This window comes from Salminus brasiliensis, chromosome 21 (assembly GCF_030463535.1).
Source record: "Salminus brasiliensis chromosome 21, fSalBra1.hap2, whole genome shotgun sequence".
NCBI lineage: Eukaryota > Metazoa > Chordata > Actinopteri > Characiformes > Bryconidae > Salminus > Salminus brasiliensis.
Window position 1 is genome coordinate 9,282,162 of NC_132898.1, and position 14,442 is coordinate 9,296,603.

At 38.8% G+C, this 14,442-nt stretch overlaps 1 protein-coding gene across 1 annotated transcript in view; it reads left to right on the forward strand.

Moving 5' to 3' along the window:
• Window positions 1-11,747, forward strand: part of agtrap (angiotensin II receptor-associated protein) — a 12,719-nt gene extending 972 nt beyond the window's left edge. The window contains exons 3-5 of the mRNA XM_072665827.1: window positions 978-1,086; window positions 1,997-2,195; window positions 8,100-11,747. Of these exons, the coding sequence (XP_072521928.1) occupies window positions 978-1,086; window positions 1,997-2,195; window positions 8,100-8,218 (427 nt within the window). The 3' untranslated portion in view covers window positions 8,219-11,747. The remainder of the gene's footprint in view (window positions 1-977; window positions 1,087-1,996; window positions 2,196-8,099) is intronic.
• Window positions 11,748-14,442: the final 2,695 nt, after the last annotated feature.

The following is a 14,442-nucleotide window of genomic DNA, read 5'->3' on the forward strand; positions in this document are numbered from 1 at the left end:
GTATGTCATTGTTTTGTGTCCTGGAGACCCCAGTGTTGTAAATGGACAAATAGGTCATTAAATTAACCCATATTTGAATGCTGTTATATTTCACTTGCTTATTAAAGAAAATTGGCCAAACAAACCTATTTTCCATAGTTAGCCAATTAGATCACGTGCCGTTACTTTTTAGCCTATTAAAAGAATGTTATTAATCTTTTAAACTGGGTTTGGGACCTACAGGACCCCAAACATAGCATGAAGATTAGGAGTGTGGAAAGATTAGTGGACTTGCCCATAATAAGCAACTGAGCAAGTAAGCGAGTGGAGCAACTGTGTAGGTTCAAATATGCTTGGATACTCCCTGATTCTGATCCATTGGGACGGATCGAGTCATCCCTTATTATTTATCATCAGAGGCATTCAACTCTCAGATAATTCCCAAAGACTGGGTTGAAAAGGGCCATTGTGCCTATCAATATTATTCAACTTATTCAGAGTAGCCCTCCTGCCACAAGTATGTAGAAGAGTGCATATTAGAAACTGCTGACTGCTAATGAAGAGCTAGAGAGCAGTGGAATCACATTCTCTGAAATACCTATAGAAATGACCAGGAGTAGCATTTGTCATCCAGAACCATCCATCAGTAGTACCTGACCTCACTAAGGCTCTTGTGGCTTAATGCAGTCAAATCCAAGATCTGGTGACTCTCTTTTGGTTGTGAGCTATGGCGTTCATGGAGTGCATCTGTATTTGATATTTAAAAGGGGACAAAAAAAGACTGAATCCAATCCCGTTCTGTAACAAATCTGGGCCTGAAACGGCTCATGCTCTCTCTGTGTAATGCCACGTTGTTAGCTGTGTGTTTCTATCTGTGGGGTTGTAGAGTGCTTGAGTGAGTGGTTGGTACTTTCGTAATAACTTTGTTCTGCAATGCCTTGTTCCGTTTCACTAAAACGTGACAACTAATTATGTAATAATCCCATGTGCAATAACAGGGGTTGCATGGTCTTGCTGCCTAGCTCGTACGCCTGGGGAAATTTCAGCGTTTTGGCTGTTGGTGTGTGGGCCATCGCTCAGAGAGACTCAATAGATGCTGTGCTAATGGTAGGTCACTAAAGCTGTTATGAGGTCAGTAGATTGACACTAGCTGGATTATAGATAAAAAAAAAATGCACAACAGTCCTAGCACACTTAAATTGTTTCCACATAAATGACAAATATGATGTATACATCAACACAACAATTGTCAAAAAAAAGAGTTTAAGGAATTAACAAGCCTGCTGTTGCTAATTTTAGCTTGTACAGAGAGTGTTTCTTTGGAGTAACCTGACATTTGTATTGTTTTGTTTGTGGTTTAAACTGGAGAGCTGGGATTGTAATAAATATCAACTAAATTATACTGGGGGAAACGGTTTTCTAATTTTACCCCATTTGGAAGGCCAATTACCCTGTTCTTGTGAACTCCCCATATTACTAGCAGTGCCCTCAACACTAGAAGAGTGAAGAGTAGTACATGTGAAGCTAGGTAGAGGCTCCCCAGCTCCTATACAGCAGTTAGGCCTGTGCCTTACTCTAGAAGTGACCCACCCCTGAGAGAGCAGGGATCAGTTGTACAATCTCTGACTTCAGCTGCTTGATGGCAAGCTGCATTACCCAGGATTTGAACCAGCGATCCTCAGATCAAAATGTCAGGGCCTTAGTCCACTGGACCTCTCAGAGCCCGTCACATATTTTAGGCTTGATAGGCTTGATATGGCACATGGTGTGATTTTTGCTGTGCTAACTAGCCAGTATGATTAATTAGCAGTTAGCCTTCTCCCCCAACAGTGTTCAATGAAGTTGTTAGATTTTATATCAGAATGACCGTCAATAATGAACAGTTTGAATGTGCTCTCTGAAGACTAAAAAGATCTTAACATGTGACTGAGTTTGTCTACTCTTTAAACCACAAGGGCCCACACCTCAATGCTGCTCTAAAACTGTCAAACCTTTCCCTTCTCCTTTTCTGTCTTAGTTCCTAATCGGGATGATAGCGACAATACTGACGGACATCATCCACTTTGGAGTATACTACCCTGTGATTCAGGAGGGCACAGATTTTACCCGATTTAGCATGGGCATGGCCATCCTTAGCCTCATACTCAAGCCTCTTTCCTGCTTCTTCGTCTACCAGATGTACCGCGAAAGGGGTGGGGACTACAACATCAACTTTGGTAAGTGAAGCATCTCGAGGGACATGGTGTCATGAGCTTCGCTTCTTGAAGGACTCCATTGATGAGGTCTAGGCTGCTTTGAGATGCATGTGCCTGTCCTGTGGCTTGTATTAGCTGAGGTAATGTCATTGGTTTTTGATGTTTGCCTCATTTACTAGAGGGTTTATTTTATTTTATTGTATTTTCCCACTTACATTGGATGGGAATACATACACATAACCCAAAAAAAACCCAAATTTTATTTTTAATTATTTTTATATTTATATATGAATCACATGATTCCATTATCATAATCATTATTGTTGTTGTTGTTGTAATCTGTTTTTTTATTATTTTTATTTTGTTATTTGTTAATTTCATTAAACTGTTAAACCCTAATTCTTAGTATATTTCTTTAACCTAATAAACCCTTAACCCTTAAAGCCATCCCTCCAGCCAGGCTTTCCCAGGTTATTTATACTTATTAACCCATTATTATTACCCAAATTATTTTTATTATTATTTATTAATTAGTTTGTTTATTTGTTTACTTATTTAGGGCAAATACACATTACTACACAGCCCTTATAAGTTTACACTCAGATTTAATTTAAACTTCATGTACATTGAATATATTGAGTCTTGTCCTTACTCCAGCTACCACACCTAAATACTAGTTTAATCGCAGTATTATAGTAATGGTTGCATTTGAATAATAAGACTAGAATGCATTGGATGACTTGGTTTTGCATGCTTTATAGCGTTGTGTGGAGCAAAGCAGAAAAGCCGTGTTTCTCTGAAACAGGCAGTCAGATTGAGTCAAACTGGGGCGTAACTGAGTTAGTGAGATGGTCACAAGACAAATGTCTGATAGAGTAAGTGCTTGAAGAGAGGAGTGTGGCCCAGGAAGCCAGGCAGATCCTCAGAGATAAAGAAAATGAATGACTCAGTGTAGTTCCTCTGTAGAATTGGTTCTGGGGCAGACTAGTCTTAACTGTGAAGATAGATTACGTGCAGTGGTAACTGAGTAACTGACTGTAGCTGATTTAAACCAGTGCCGCAGAACTAAAAGTGTTAATTACACTGTTAATGGCAGTCATCTGACAATGTTACAGGCTTCCAATAATGTAACCTGCACCTTACCTTTCACTTGTTTAAGCTGAAAGTATTGTTTTAGGTCAGTGTTTATCATGCTTTTTCAGTCCACATGCACTGCACATTTTCCCTACTATTGACCAAAGCCGTTTTTGGGCTAGTGAGTTGAATGAGATGTGTTTTAGAGCAGGAGAAGCACAACAGTGCAGTGAAGGAGAGCTACAGGACTGAAGTGCTGAATAAAGTATAGTTTGCGATAGTTTGACACCATATAAGACCATCGTATTGAACTTTGTCATCTGCAAACTTGTGTAGATGTAGGAAACTGATAAAGACCCTGATTACACCTGGTCACTTCATGTGACTAGTATCTGGATTGTATCCTGATCAAAGTCTTGCCACTTGCGTTTGCATTGTGCAGTCAAATGCGTCTCTGGCTAGTCGGACTGAAATCCGCTCGCTATGTGGCAACCAGTTGTTTATCTGTTCAGCCTCCACCTGTGCTATGCTAAAGATGGGGCTTGTTGAATGTATCTTGGAGAGACGGATACATTTGCACTGCTATAACGTGGCTCAAATGTGTCTCAGACCATCTCTTGAAGTGGTCTGAGCGATTGGATTTGTATCTGTTTTAAATGTTTCTAGGGTGTTTTATGTGGCTTGGCCTTATCGATATATAATCCTGATACTCAAGACGCTAAAAGTCAAATTTATTTATATAGCACTTTTTACAACTGACGTTGTCACAAAACAGCTTTAGAGAAATCTAGTAATAACACTATGAATCAAGAAAAAAACATAAAACTTCTAATAAGCAAGACAGTGGCAAGGAAACCCCCCCTCAGAGCTGGACGAAGTAACCTTGGTGGGAACCAAGACTCACAAGGGAACCTCTCCCCCACTGGTCAATAAATTATTGATTTAAAAATCACTGCACAACCATAGCAATAGCAGATAGCAATAGCAAAGCCTGACGGTCAGTCTTTCATCAGTGTCAGGCTGGACAGGCAGGCAGTCATTAACATGGAAAATGGCTATTTTAGATTAAGAATCAGTTCTGTTTGGATTTCTAAGGTATAGAGAATGTAAACATTATCTAGGCTAAAGACTAACTGAAAGGAGAGAGCCAGAAGGTAACACAGACACAAGAGCACCCTGAAACATGGGCATCCATTTGCTCCACTGCCCACAAATCTAAGTGATCTCGTGGAAGCGAAAGGACGACCACCCTTCTGTTGCTCATGTCTATAATAAAAGTCAATTTCTCAGATATGATGGATACGTTTCTCGGATGCGTTTATAACAGAACAAGCTTAATTGATGGCTGAGAAATGCACCGTTCCCTGGCTGCATCCTAGCTTTAAGTCATATACTTCAAATATTCTTTCACTCTTTAGTCAAGTCAAGTCAAGTCAAATTTATTTGTATAGCGCTTTTTACAACTGTTGTCGTCACAAAGCAGCTTTACATAATTAATACTTAAATTCTTTACATTGCTGATTCTGCTCTTCAGCTGATTGTCAAGAACGTCATGAACTGAATCAGGTGCATAGCTCTAAAGGCTGGAGGTCCACACAAAAAATGCTGTTTTATGGTCGCTGAAAACTGAGCTTTTCGAAAGCACTATTTAAGGTGGAGATTTTTAAAAACTCTATTTTCAGTGTTACCATATGGACAAGGAAAACAGAGCTTAATGAAAATGCTGCCGTCACAACACATCTGTGTTTCTGGTTGAATCTCAAATACTGCTGTACTCCTACATAAGTCATAAAACTACAACATCCACACACAGATAACACTAGATTTCAGATTTCTATATGAATAAATGTAAATTCTGTTCTCTTACGTATTATTTACTATCTGTAATTGTGTGACTTGCATAGTACATTACATAGGGAGCAGTCTGTCATTTGGGATGGAAATATTTTAAAAAATGGAGGGAGGGAAATCTCACTTGTATGCTTGTAAATTAGCTGATCTGATGTGGCACTGACTTGAAGCTTGTCCTACTTAGCAACAGTAGCTACACAAGTCAGCATTTGTGGGCGGAGCTTGGTGAGGTTAATGTATATTCTATTTAACTGAACTTTGTAGTTTTTCTGCTCTGCACTTTTACTGTTGTGTTGTCTGTCACTGGTCCTCACTTTTCCTTTGTTGTCACTCTTTTTTGTTTTCCCCACTTTTCTGCTGTCTGTCTGTCTGTCCGTTATCGTGTCCTGTCTGTTTGTCTCTGTGTGTCGGTGTCCTTCTTCTGTTTGTCAGACTTGGAGACGTCAGTGGACAGTCGCTGCACCACAGACAGTGCTGACAGCAGTCTGTTTGGCCGCCGTTACTGAAAGCACTCTCTTTCTCCCCACACCTTTGTATTACAACCCAAAATCACATTTATTTTGTCCATGTGTATCCTTCTGTTCTTCATTCCTCTCCTCATCTGCTGCTTGTGAATGTTGTGAACCACTTACTCTGTCTCTCGATTCTTGCATAAAATCATCTATTTTAGTGTAACTGTTAAGCTGCTTGAAGTCAGTGTGTGAATTATGTGTATGTATTTGTGTATGTATTTGTGTATGTATGTATATGTGTTTGAGTGTGTGTGCACCTCAGATATTTATTCTGATCTAGGGATCAAATCCTATGATCAAGTTTCAAAGACTACAGTCGAAAAGTTTGGAATCACAATATAATGTTGATATTGTTTTATTTTACATACAAAAACGTTTATGAATTCTTAAAAACTGTAAACAAGAAACTGTTTTAAAGTTTATTCAATATTTCAGGTAGGGACAACAAGGGATTTATTTCATGTAACTATATTAAATATATAAAACCTTCATATATATGTGCTATATAAAATATTAACTGTATATACAAAGAAATATATAACTGTTAAAACAAATGTAGAATTTGATGTTTTCAATCTCGTAATCTGATGCTAACTTTTGAAACGTGAGGCTTTCTGTATTAATTTCTAATTATTTCTATTAATTTTATTATAACTTTATTCTTAAAGTTATATTATTCTTAAATGGCTTCCATCCATCCGCTCCATTGTCTACAAACCTATATAATAGGCTGTAAAGGTTACACTTCAGACTGATCAGTCCATAGGACATTATCGCAGAAGGTTTTGGTATTGTCTAGGTTTAGGATGAGCATTAATATTTATTTTGGTTAGCAGTGTATTTTGATTGTCAATTTAAAGACTTTCACTGTGGATCGGTGATGCTGTGGAACCTTAGAACTGTTTTGTAAACATTTTCAGGCTGTTCTCATCTGCTGCAGCTTTGTTCTCATCTGCTCTGGAGTGCCATTTGATCACTTGTTTCTTGTTAGGAAACTTTATGGTGCCTGTATTGTTGTGATGGTAAACTTTAATATGAGTGGAGGCTGACTGCATCCAAGCTGCATTATCATCAAAAAAATGTGGTGTATTTGTTTTGTTGGTTTGTGAGTAACTAAGAGGTCAATTACTTTTTTTACACAATTTGTATGTTGAGCTTCTTTGATTTCTTCTGCCGTAATAACACATGGCATGTTGGTGAGATCTAAATGTGTTTGACAAACCACAACAGTACAGTACAACAGGAGTATTGTACCAGAGAAACATGAGGGACTACAACTTTCACAGTACTGTACATAATGAAACTGATGAATTATTAAACATGATTCCAAACATTTGAACAGTACCATGTCACTAGCCTTGATGTAGTGGTGTTCCATATTATCCTTAATCTGCACATCATGGAGCCTACTGAGGGAAATTTCTGTATTTGTCTTAATCACATTTAGAACCAATCAGAAGCTTCAATCCCAGGTGCTGCCATAAACAAAAAGACTATCAAGTGCAGCATTACAGTGTTTTGTCTTTTGTGTATATTTTAAGATAACCAAAGATACCATTGTTTTAACAAAGACAATTAGTTTTGTTTTGATTAGATATTGCTTTATTTATTTAACAGGGCAAGTTATCTATCTAACCATCTATTAATCTATCCATCTATCCATCCATCCATCCATCCATCCATCATTTTCTTTTGTATTCCTTTTTTCCTGTGAGGTCAATTTATGAAATTTGTGTGCGTTTGTGTACCAAAATGTATGTCAGTGTGACCATTTGCCTCTTTTTATCTTTTCAAATAAAACAAGATGGTTACTGTTACTGTGCCTTAACATACTGCGATTGATATATGTAACCAGATTCTGAGTATAGAATATATATATATATATATATATATATATATATACACACACACACACATTGAGATTAAAAATCTCTTTTACAAGTGTGCCCTAGCCAAGACAGCAGCACATAAACACAGAGACACTCTATCAAATTGACATCTGCATGGATGCCAAGACCCAGGGTTTCATGGCAGAACACTGGCCAGAGAATGTTGTGAGTGTTTACACATTCCTCCTGAAATCATCACTGACCATTTCTGCGACTTATGCTACAGTAGCCTTTGTTGCCCCCCCTTTTTGCCGTGCCTTGGTCGCCCAACACTCTGTTGCCAGTACCTCCTGTCCATAGGTACTCCCCACTGCTGACCCAGTAGCACCCCACTAGTCTTGCCGAGATGCTCCTACCCAGTCTGGCCATTACAATTTGGCCTTTGTTTAAAGTCAAAGGTCACACCTTCACACCTTCTCGCATCCAACCCACACTTGCCATCTAATACTCTCATTACAGGATAATCGTTGTTATTTGAGTGAATGGTCATAATGTTTTGATTGTAGCAATACACTCCCAGCACTAGTATTAACTGAATAAGGTCTGTCTGTATGACTGGATGGAAGCATTGAAAATCTATCCTGACCTTCTCTCCTCAGACTTTCCCACAGTGACCCGGAACAGAGATGCCTACCAGTCCATTGACCAACAGGACCAGTCCAGCTCCGCCAAACCATTCAACCAAGCAGAGGACCAGAAACCTGTTCGTGCATACTGAGGACTGCATTTTCCCATTCAATAGCCCCTGTCTGAGTGACTGTTGTGTGGGTTTGAGGTCTGATAGGTTTTAGAAGGTTTCAAGGTAGTGGTGCACCATAAGTTTATATATATATTTGCAAGTTTACAAAGTTAGATTAAAGTAGCTCTATGCTTACTTTTGAGCCTTAGAAAGTATGTTGCTACATTCATATAAATGGTCATATCCTGGGTAATTTCATTGAAACATGCAAAACTGCAGTTTTCTACATATATGATTCCGAAGTATTTTATAGGTAATTCATTTTATAAGCAAGGACATGAATATAATAAGTAATATATGTTACTATATTACAATCAGAATCTATTAGAATATATCAGGAATTACTATTCCAATAAATTTGGTACATGACAATGCAATGAAACTTACCAAATATACAGTGCAAAAAAAATTGTTACATTTGCATGATTCAGATGTGCATATCATTTTGTAAAAGTAGAAAAACAAATATCTGTGTTAAGTGACATAGCCAGGATGCAAAAAAAGGTTACTGCATTAGACAAAGAAAAAAGACAGTAATCAGATTACAGATACTTTATAAAATAAGGTGATTATTAGAAAGATTACATGTTAAAAACATTATTCTACAGCAGTCAGTATTTTCCAAACGTTTGCAGGTTTGATGTCTACTCCATCAGTCACTGCTTTCCCTGTGGTTATCATAAAAACAACCAAGCTGACTGGGTCCAAGCTGCTAGGACATTTAATAAACATCAAAAGCATTACATTGGATTTGGTTACCAGATCAACTGGTAATTAACAATCTAGACCAGGATACAGTTTTAAAGTAACACTCCCAATCCTAATTATTTTTATATTGTCAAATTTAAAAGTGCCAATGTAATTAATTTCATTGAAGTGGAGTTGGGTTCATTTGCACCAAGTAAATTTAATACATTCTGGGCTTGTTTCCCGGAGATGGATTAAGCCCAGTCCTGGACTACGTCGCAATGCCAGTGGTGTATCACCATTTGAAATTCTTTTTAGTCCAGGATTAGCCTTAATCTGGATCTGGGAACCCAGGATCTATGTTTTGAGGGAACGTTTTAATAACCCAGTTATCCAGAATATCTAAAAGATAAAGTTTGTATATAAAACTTCTTAGGTAGCATTAGCAACCCTCTTCTCTTTTAAACGGTATTGGTGTTTTTATTTTATTGGTGTTAAAAAGAAAATGCTGGATTATTGTTTTTTTGGTCGTGTTCTTCATGCTTTGTACACACTACTCTTTCTTCAGCCTGTTGGCCAAATGATTTTTTGGGTGAAAGACTTAATCACGTGGTAACTCTTGTTCTTATCTTGACACTAAATGCAATACTCACTTCCTCACAGTGTTTCTCTGTTCCTGTGGGTCTGATATGTTGCCGGTTTCTGAATGTGCCAGTTCCTCAGTCACAGATTAGCCATACTCTTGGTTTAAATTGCTCTGTCTATAGTGATTCATCATTGAAGTCATGCTTTCAGCCTGAGGCAAGGATTAAGGTTCCTCCCAAGGTTTCTTCCTCCAGCTCTAAGGGAGTTTTTCCTTGCCACTGTCGCCGTTGGCTTGCTCACGGGGGGTCTTTGATCCTTCATGTTATTTCTTCTTTCTTCTCTGTCTCTGTCCTTTATTAAGTAGTAATTATGTAAAGCTGCTTTGTGACGACAACAGTTGTAAAATAAATCTGACTTGACTTGATTAAAGGAATGGTTTACAGAAAAAACAAACTTACACATTTTACCCCAAACATAGCCATTATGCAGACATGACTGATGTCAGAAGCTTGTTTCCTTTGTGCTTCTTTGAACCCTAGTCTGTCATTGGAAAGGTCTTTTTAAGTGATGCCATAGAAGAACCACTTTTAATTCCATAAAGAACCATAGGCCTCCATCACTAATGCCTCCTTCTCCTAAGATGCCACAGCCATGAAGAGGGTTTGCGAGTTTGAATCCCAGGCTATTCCACTTTGCCATCAACAATTGGCCAAGCTCCCTCAGGGTGGGTAGGCGCTTGACTAACGTCACCCTTAAAGGTGCAGCGGAGCTGAGGACCCAGGTGTGTTTGGCTGCCCGGCGATGCTGCTAAAGAGGTGGTTGCTGGCTTCGCATGTATCAGAGGAGACATAGTGTAAAGTCTGTATTAAAGTCTAAACCAAAACTGTTTTTCTATGGCATCACTTAAAGAACTCTTTGTAGCACCATTATTTTTTAAAAGTGAATGTACAATCTGTCAAAGAGTTGATGTACAATCTGCTAATTCAATGTTCCTACTTTTTTAACAAATGTGCATTACATATAAAATTTACTTACACTGTCTTCACTGTCTTAAATCACTTGCATTGTCTTCTTTTTTCTTTTACTTTTTTTTAAAGACTAGACTAGCAGTGAGGCCAGATTCTGTATCTTTTGAATGCGCTCTATTTCAGGTTTAAGATCCTCATGTTTGTGTTATCATCTCCCATTAGGGACATTAATGGTTTCCATAGGAACTGTGCAACATGTTAAGCAGACAGCAATTTGCCTGCTGTTACACCAATTTGTATTTATGCTACATTTTTCATGTGGATAACGTTCGGGCACTCATTGCCAACGGTGATGATAGACATGGGGTGCGATTATATGGGTACAAATGAGAAGCAGTGGTGAAGCAAACATGGTGGTTAGACAGATGATTAGCAAGCGTATGCCTCTGCGCTTCCGCCATTATTACTTTTCCCTTCATTTTGACAAGGATAATTTATACACTTTCCCTCATTAGCGCTTGCTTTTCTGCTCAGAAACTGTAGCAGACGCTGAATGCTAATTATTGCTGTTTATATTTTATATGTTACACGTTGGTCAGGGTCAGAAATGTTGAAAAACACAAGTATCTAGACTCTTTGGACATCAGCATTTAATTTCTGTTGCTTTTATTTATTTATTTTTAGATGTGTTTATTCAAGCTTTTAAGTATGTGCTGCATCTTAAACAGGATTTTAATATGTTATGATGTTTTATAGATTGTAAAGCCTGATCGATATGCATGTGCAAAAAAGGCCAACGCTTTCAGTTGTTTTACTGCAGGTATTGTATCAGTGCTGTTTTACGTCTCATTTTTGAAATCCTGTTTTCCTTTTTCTCTCACATTCTTAAAAAACAAAGATTCATAGATGGTTCTTGGACATACAGTTCTGGATTAAAAAAATAATAAAATAAAAAAAGCTTAAATTATTGGCAAGCCTTTACAGTATGTGCAAAACCCTCACCCATTTACAACAATGGTTCTTTTAGACTGTGGTTCTCAAATGAGCACTTTAGAGCCCCAAATGGTCCACAGTTGAGCAAAAATTGGGAACATCTGGAAGGGCACTGAGTACCATTTCTGTGCCAATGGCCCGTTAAGGAGCCATTGTTCTTTTTTTTATTTGTAAGAGCATAAATAAACATTCTCTGTGTTGAGCAAATTCAAGACCATACATGTTTCTGTCAAATCTGAATAATAAATGTAAGAGTAATCAAAAGTTTGCCCTGGTTGTGGTTATTTACCCATTTATAATCCTTGCTCTGTAGTTGGTGCTCCATTTGCCTGGATATAGTCACAGTATTAATGGTCTTATTTAAAGCAGCACTGGAAAAGTGCAGTCAGGAACTGTATTTGGTGCTTTGAACCACCACTAAAGAAACATTCTTCTGTAGGAGCTGAGAGATAAAGCATCGTCACTGAAACTGAAAGAAACGTGGACTTTGGCAGTACACTAATACTATTGGATATATCACATATATGACTTGTGATGGGTTATGGAGTGTTGTGCAGTTCTCGCAAGCACTATCCTGCCCGCTTCTCCAAAGTTACATATTGCAGTTGGCAGCATGCAGCAACAACAAGGGCTTTCTCCTTATTACAGGACAGTGGAACAGCACTAATGATTTTGAAGCTGTTGTTTTAAGGTAAAGATGCTTTAAATGATCCATTACCCATTTTTTAACATTTATGCATGAGTCAGTGGTAATAGACAAAGTCATTCAGAGTCGTCAGTTGGTGAAATGGTTAAATGTAAAGAACTGACTCTTTACAGTGGTGATAGTTTTATTTACTATATAAAAGTGATTAGTGAACCAATACTTGACTACCTGAATGTACCCCTGTGGCATGAGTAGATTTTGGAAATCATGTTGTAGGCCAAAACTAAATGTTTCAGGAGGCTCTAAATGGCTCAACCGTCAAAGGTGCTACCACTATGGCCTGTGGGTTGGGTGATGCCGCTTTACCATCAACATGTGGAGTTGGCCGTGTTCTCTCCCAGTGGGTAGGTGGCTGGCACAGGCGTCTGTAAGCTGGAGTGACAGAGCTTGGGACCTGGCGCTTTCCTCTGAGCGTGTTTGCTGCTAGGGAAAACTTCAGGCGTCAGAAATGTATTTTAGATTTTCTGTAACAACTTTCACTGAGGAAGTTTATAGAGGCATTAAACTCTTCCTCAGGTGTCTGGTTCCATTCACCACCTATGTCAACAGTTCTGACTCTCTAGATCAGGGTGTCTCACACCAAAACACTCAGACTGATTTTATGCTGAGCTTTCTGTTGTTTAGGTTACATGCGGTATCTCACTCCACCCAGCGTGTGTTGCTTTTTATTTTAAACACTCATCTTCCATGCCAAGCATCTCTGGGAAATATTAATTGCCTATCTCTATCTCGCTCTCTCTATCCCTCACTGGCTTTGGGTGTGAGCGCCTGGGAGAGGTTTTAATTAACCAGGAGCCGCTCTGTTAATGATTTGTTCCTGCTGGGTCCTTTACGTGCAGGACGCTCTGATGTCCAGGAGGAGGAGAACGAAGCATTGATTAATTTTCATTTAGCCGACCTGAGCTTTCTCTCGACGGGCTGATCCACTTCTCTGGAGCGAAGGACACCAGGCCCCTCATCTCATCTGATTCACTGGTGCAAAACGCTTTATATAAGTGCTGTGTCATGAAGGGACCCAAGCTCTTTTCCATCTGAGAGATGGAGCCTGGAACAGGCATCTGTTGGCTGGTGTATGGGTGGGGATCTGATGCTTTCCTTCGAGCGCATTGGCTTCCTAGTTATGCTGCATAACCAACAGTACAAAAAGGGGTGGTGGCTGACTTTACATGGATCGGAGGAGGCATGAGCTTGTCCTAATCCTCCTACTGTTGGGTGGTGAGTGGGTGGGATAATTGGTTCAGATACATTGAAGAGAAAATGGGGTTCAATTAATAATAAATTAAATAAATAAAAAAAGTGCTTCAAATGGTTCTTTGAAGGGGTGGGCAACAGGGCAAGGGTCCAGCTGATTTCCCTTCTCTAACAGACATATTAAACATGGCAAATAACAAGCGAGTTGAATCAGGTGCAGGAATCTGACCCTCTAGGATTCCAGGAATTGCCCATCCCTGTCATAGAGGAACCACTTTGGGTTCTATAAAGAACCATGTTTTTAATAGAGATAAGTAACTGTGAAGAACCTTTAAGTTGAGATAGAGTAAAGGTTCTTCTGACCTTTAAAAGGTTCTTCACACCCACATATCACACAAATCTTTACAAAAATGTCTCCTTATGGAACCAAAAGTGGTTCTTCTATGGCCTCATTCAAGGAACCATCTGAAGCAGTTTATGTGAATACTGGCTATTTTAAAATATGACTCACTATTCAGCCTGACTTAAAACTAGTGTTTTTTCCAGTGGCAGTCCTGAAGGGCCACAGCTCTCCACATCCTAATTATTTCCTCAACTCTAATAAACCTGAGGCACCTGGAGATAATTAGCTAATGTGCTGAATCCTGAATAAGTCAAGGCAGTGAAGACACTACCCAAACTGTAGCCCTTTTCCTGCACACTCCAGAGTCAAGTGATAATTACATTATATGTGGACCAAAAAAATAGACACCTTCTCCCCCAGCATTTCCTGTAAAATCAATGGCGTCTATAGACTGCTGCAGTAACAACCTCTACTCTTCTAAGAAGGCTTCACAATCGATGTTGGAACTTTGCTGTGAAGATTTGATTGAAGCCACAAGACTTCACAAGAGTGAGGTCAGGTACTGACATTGGATAATTAATTCTGGGTATACATGTCTACTTCTCCACACTCCAATGAAGCCTTGCACTCCTGATGAAGACCTACACACAGATCTTTAGATGATGTTTAAGTCAGTTGACAGTAAGAGCCATTCCAAAAAGTATTGCTAGTAGTTCATGGTGGATGTTGA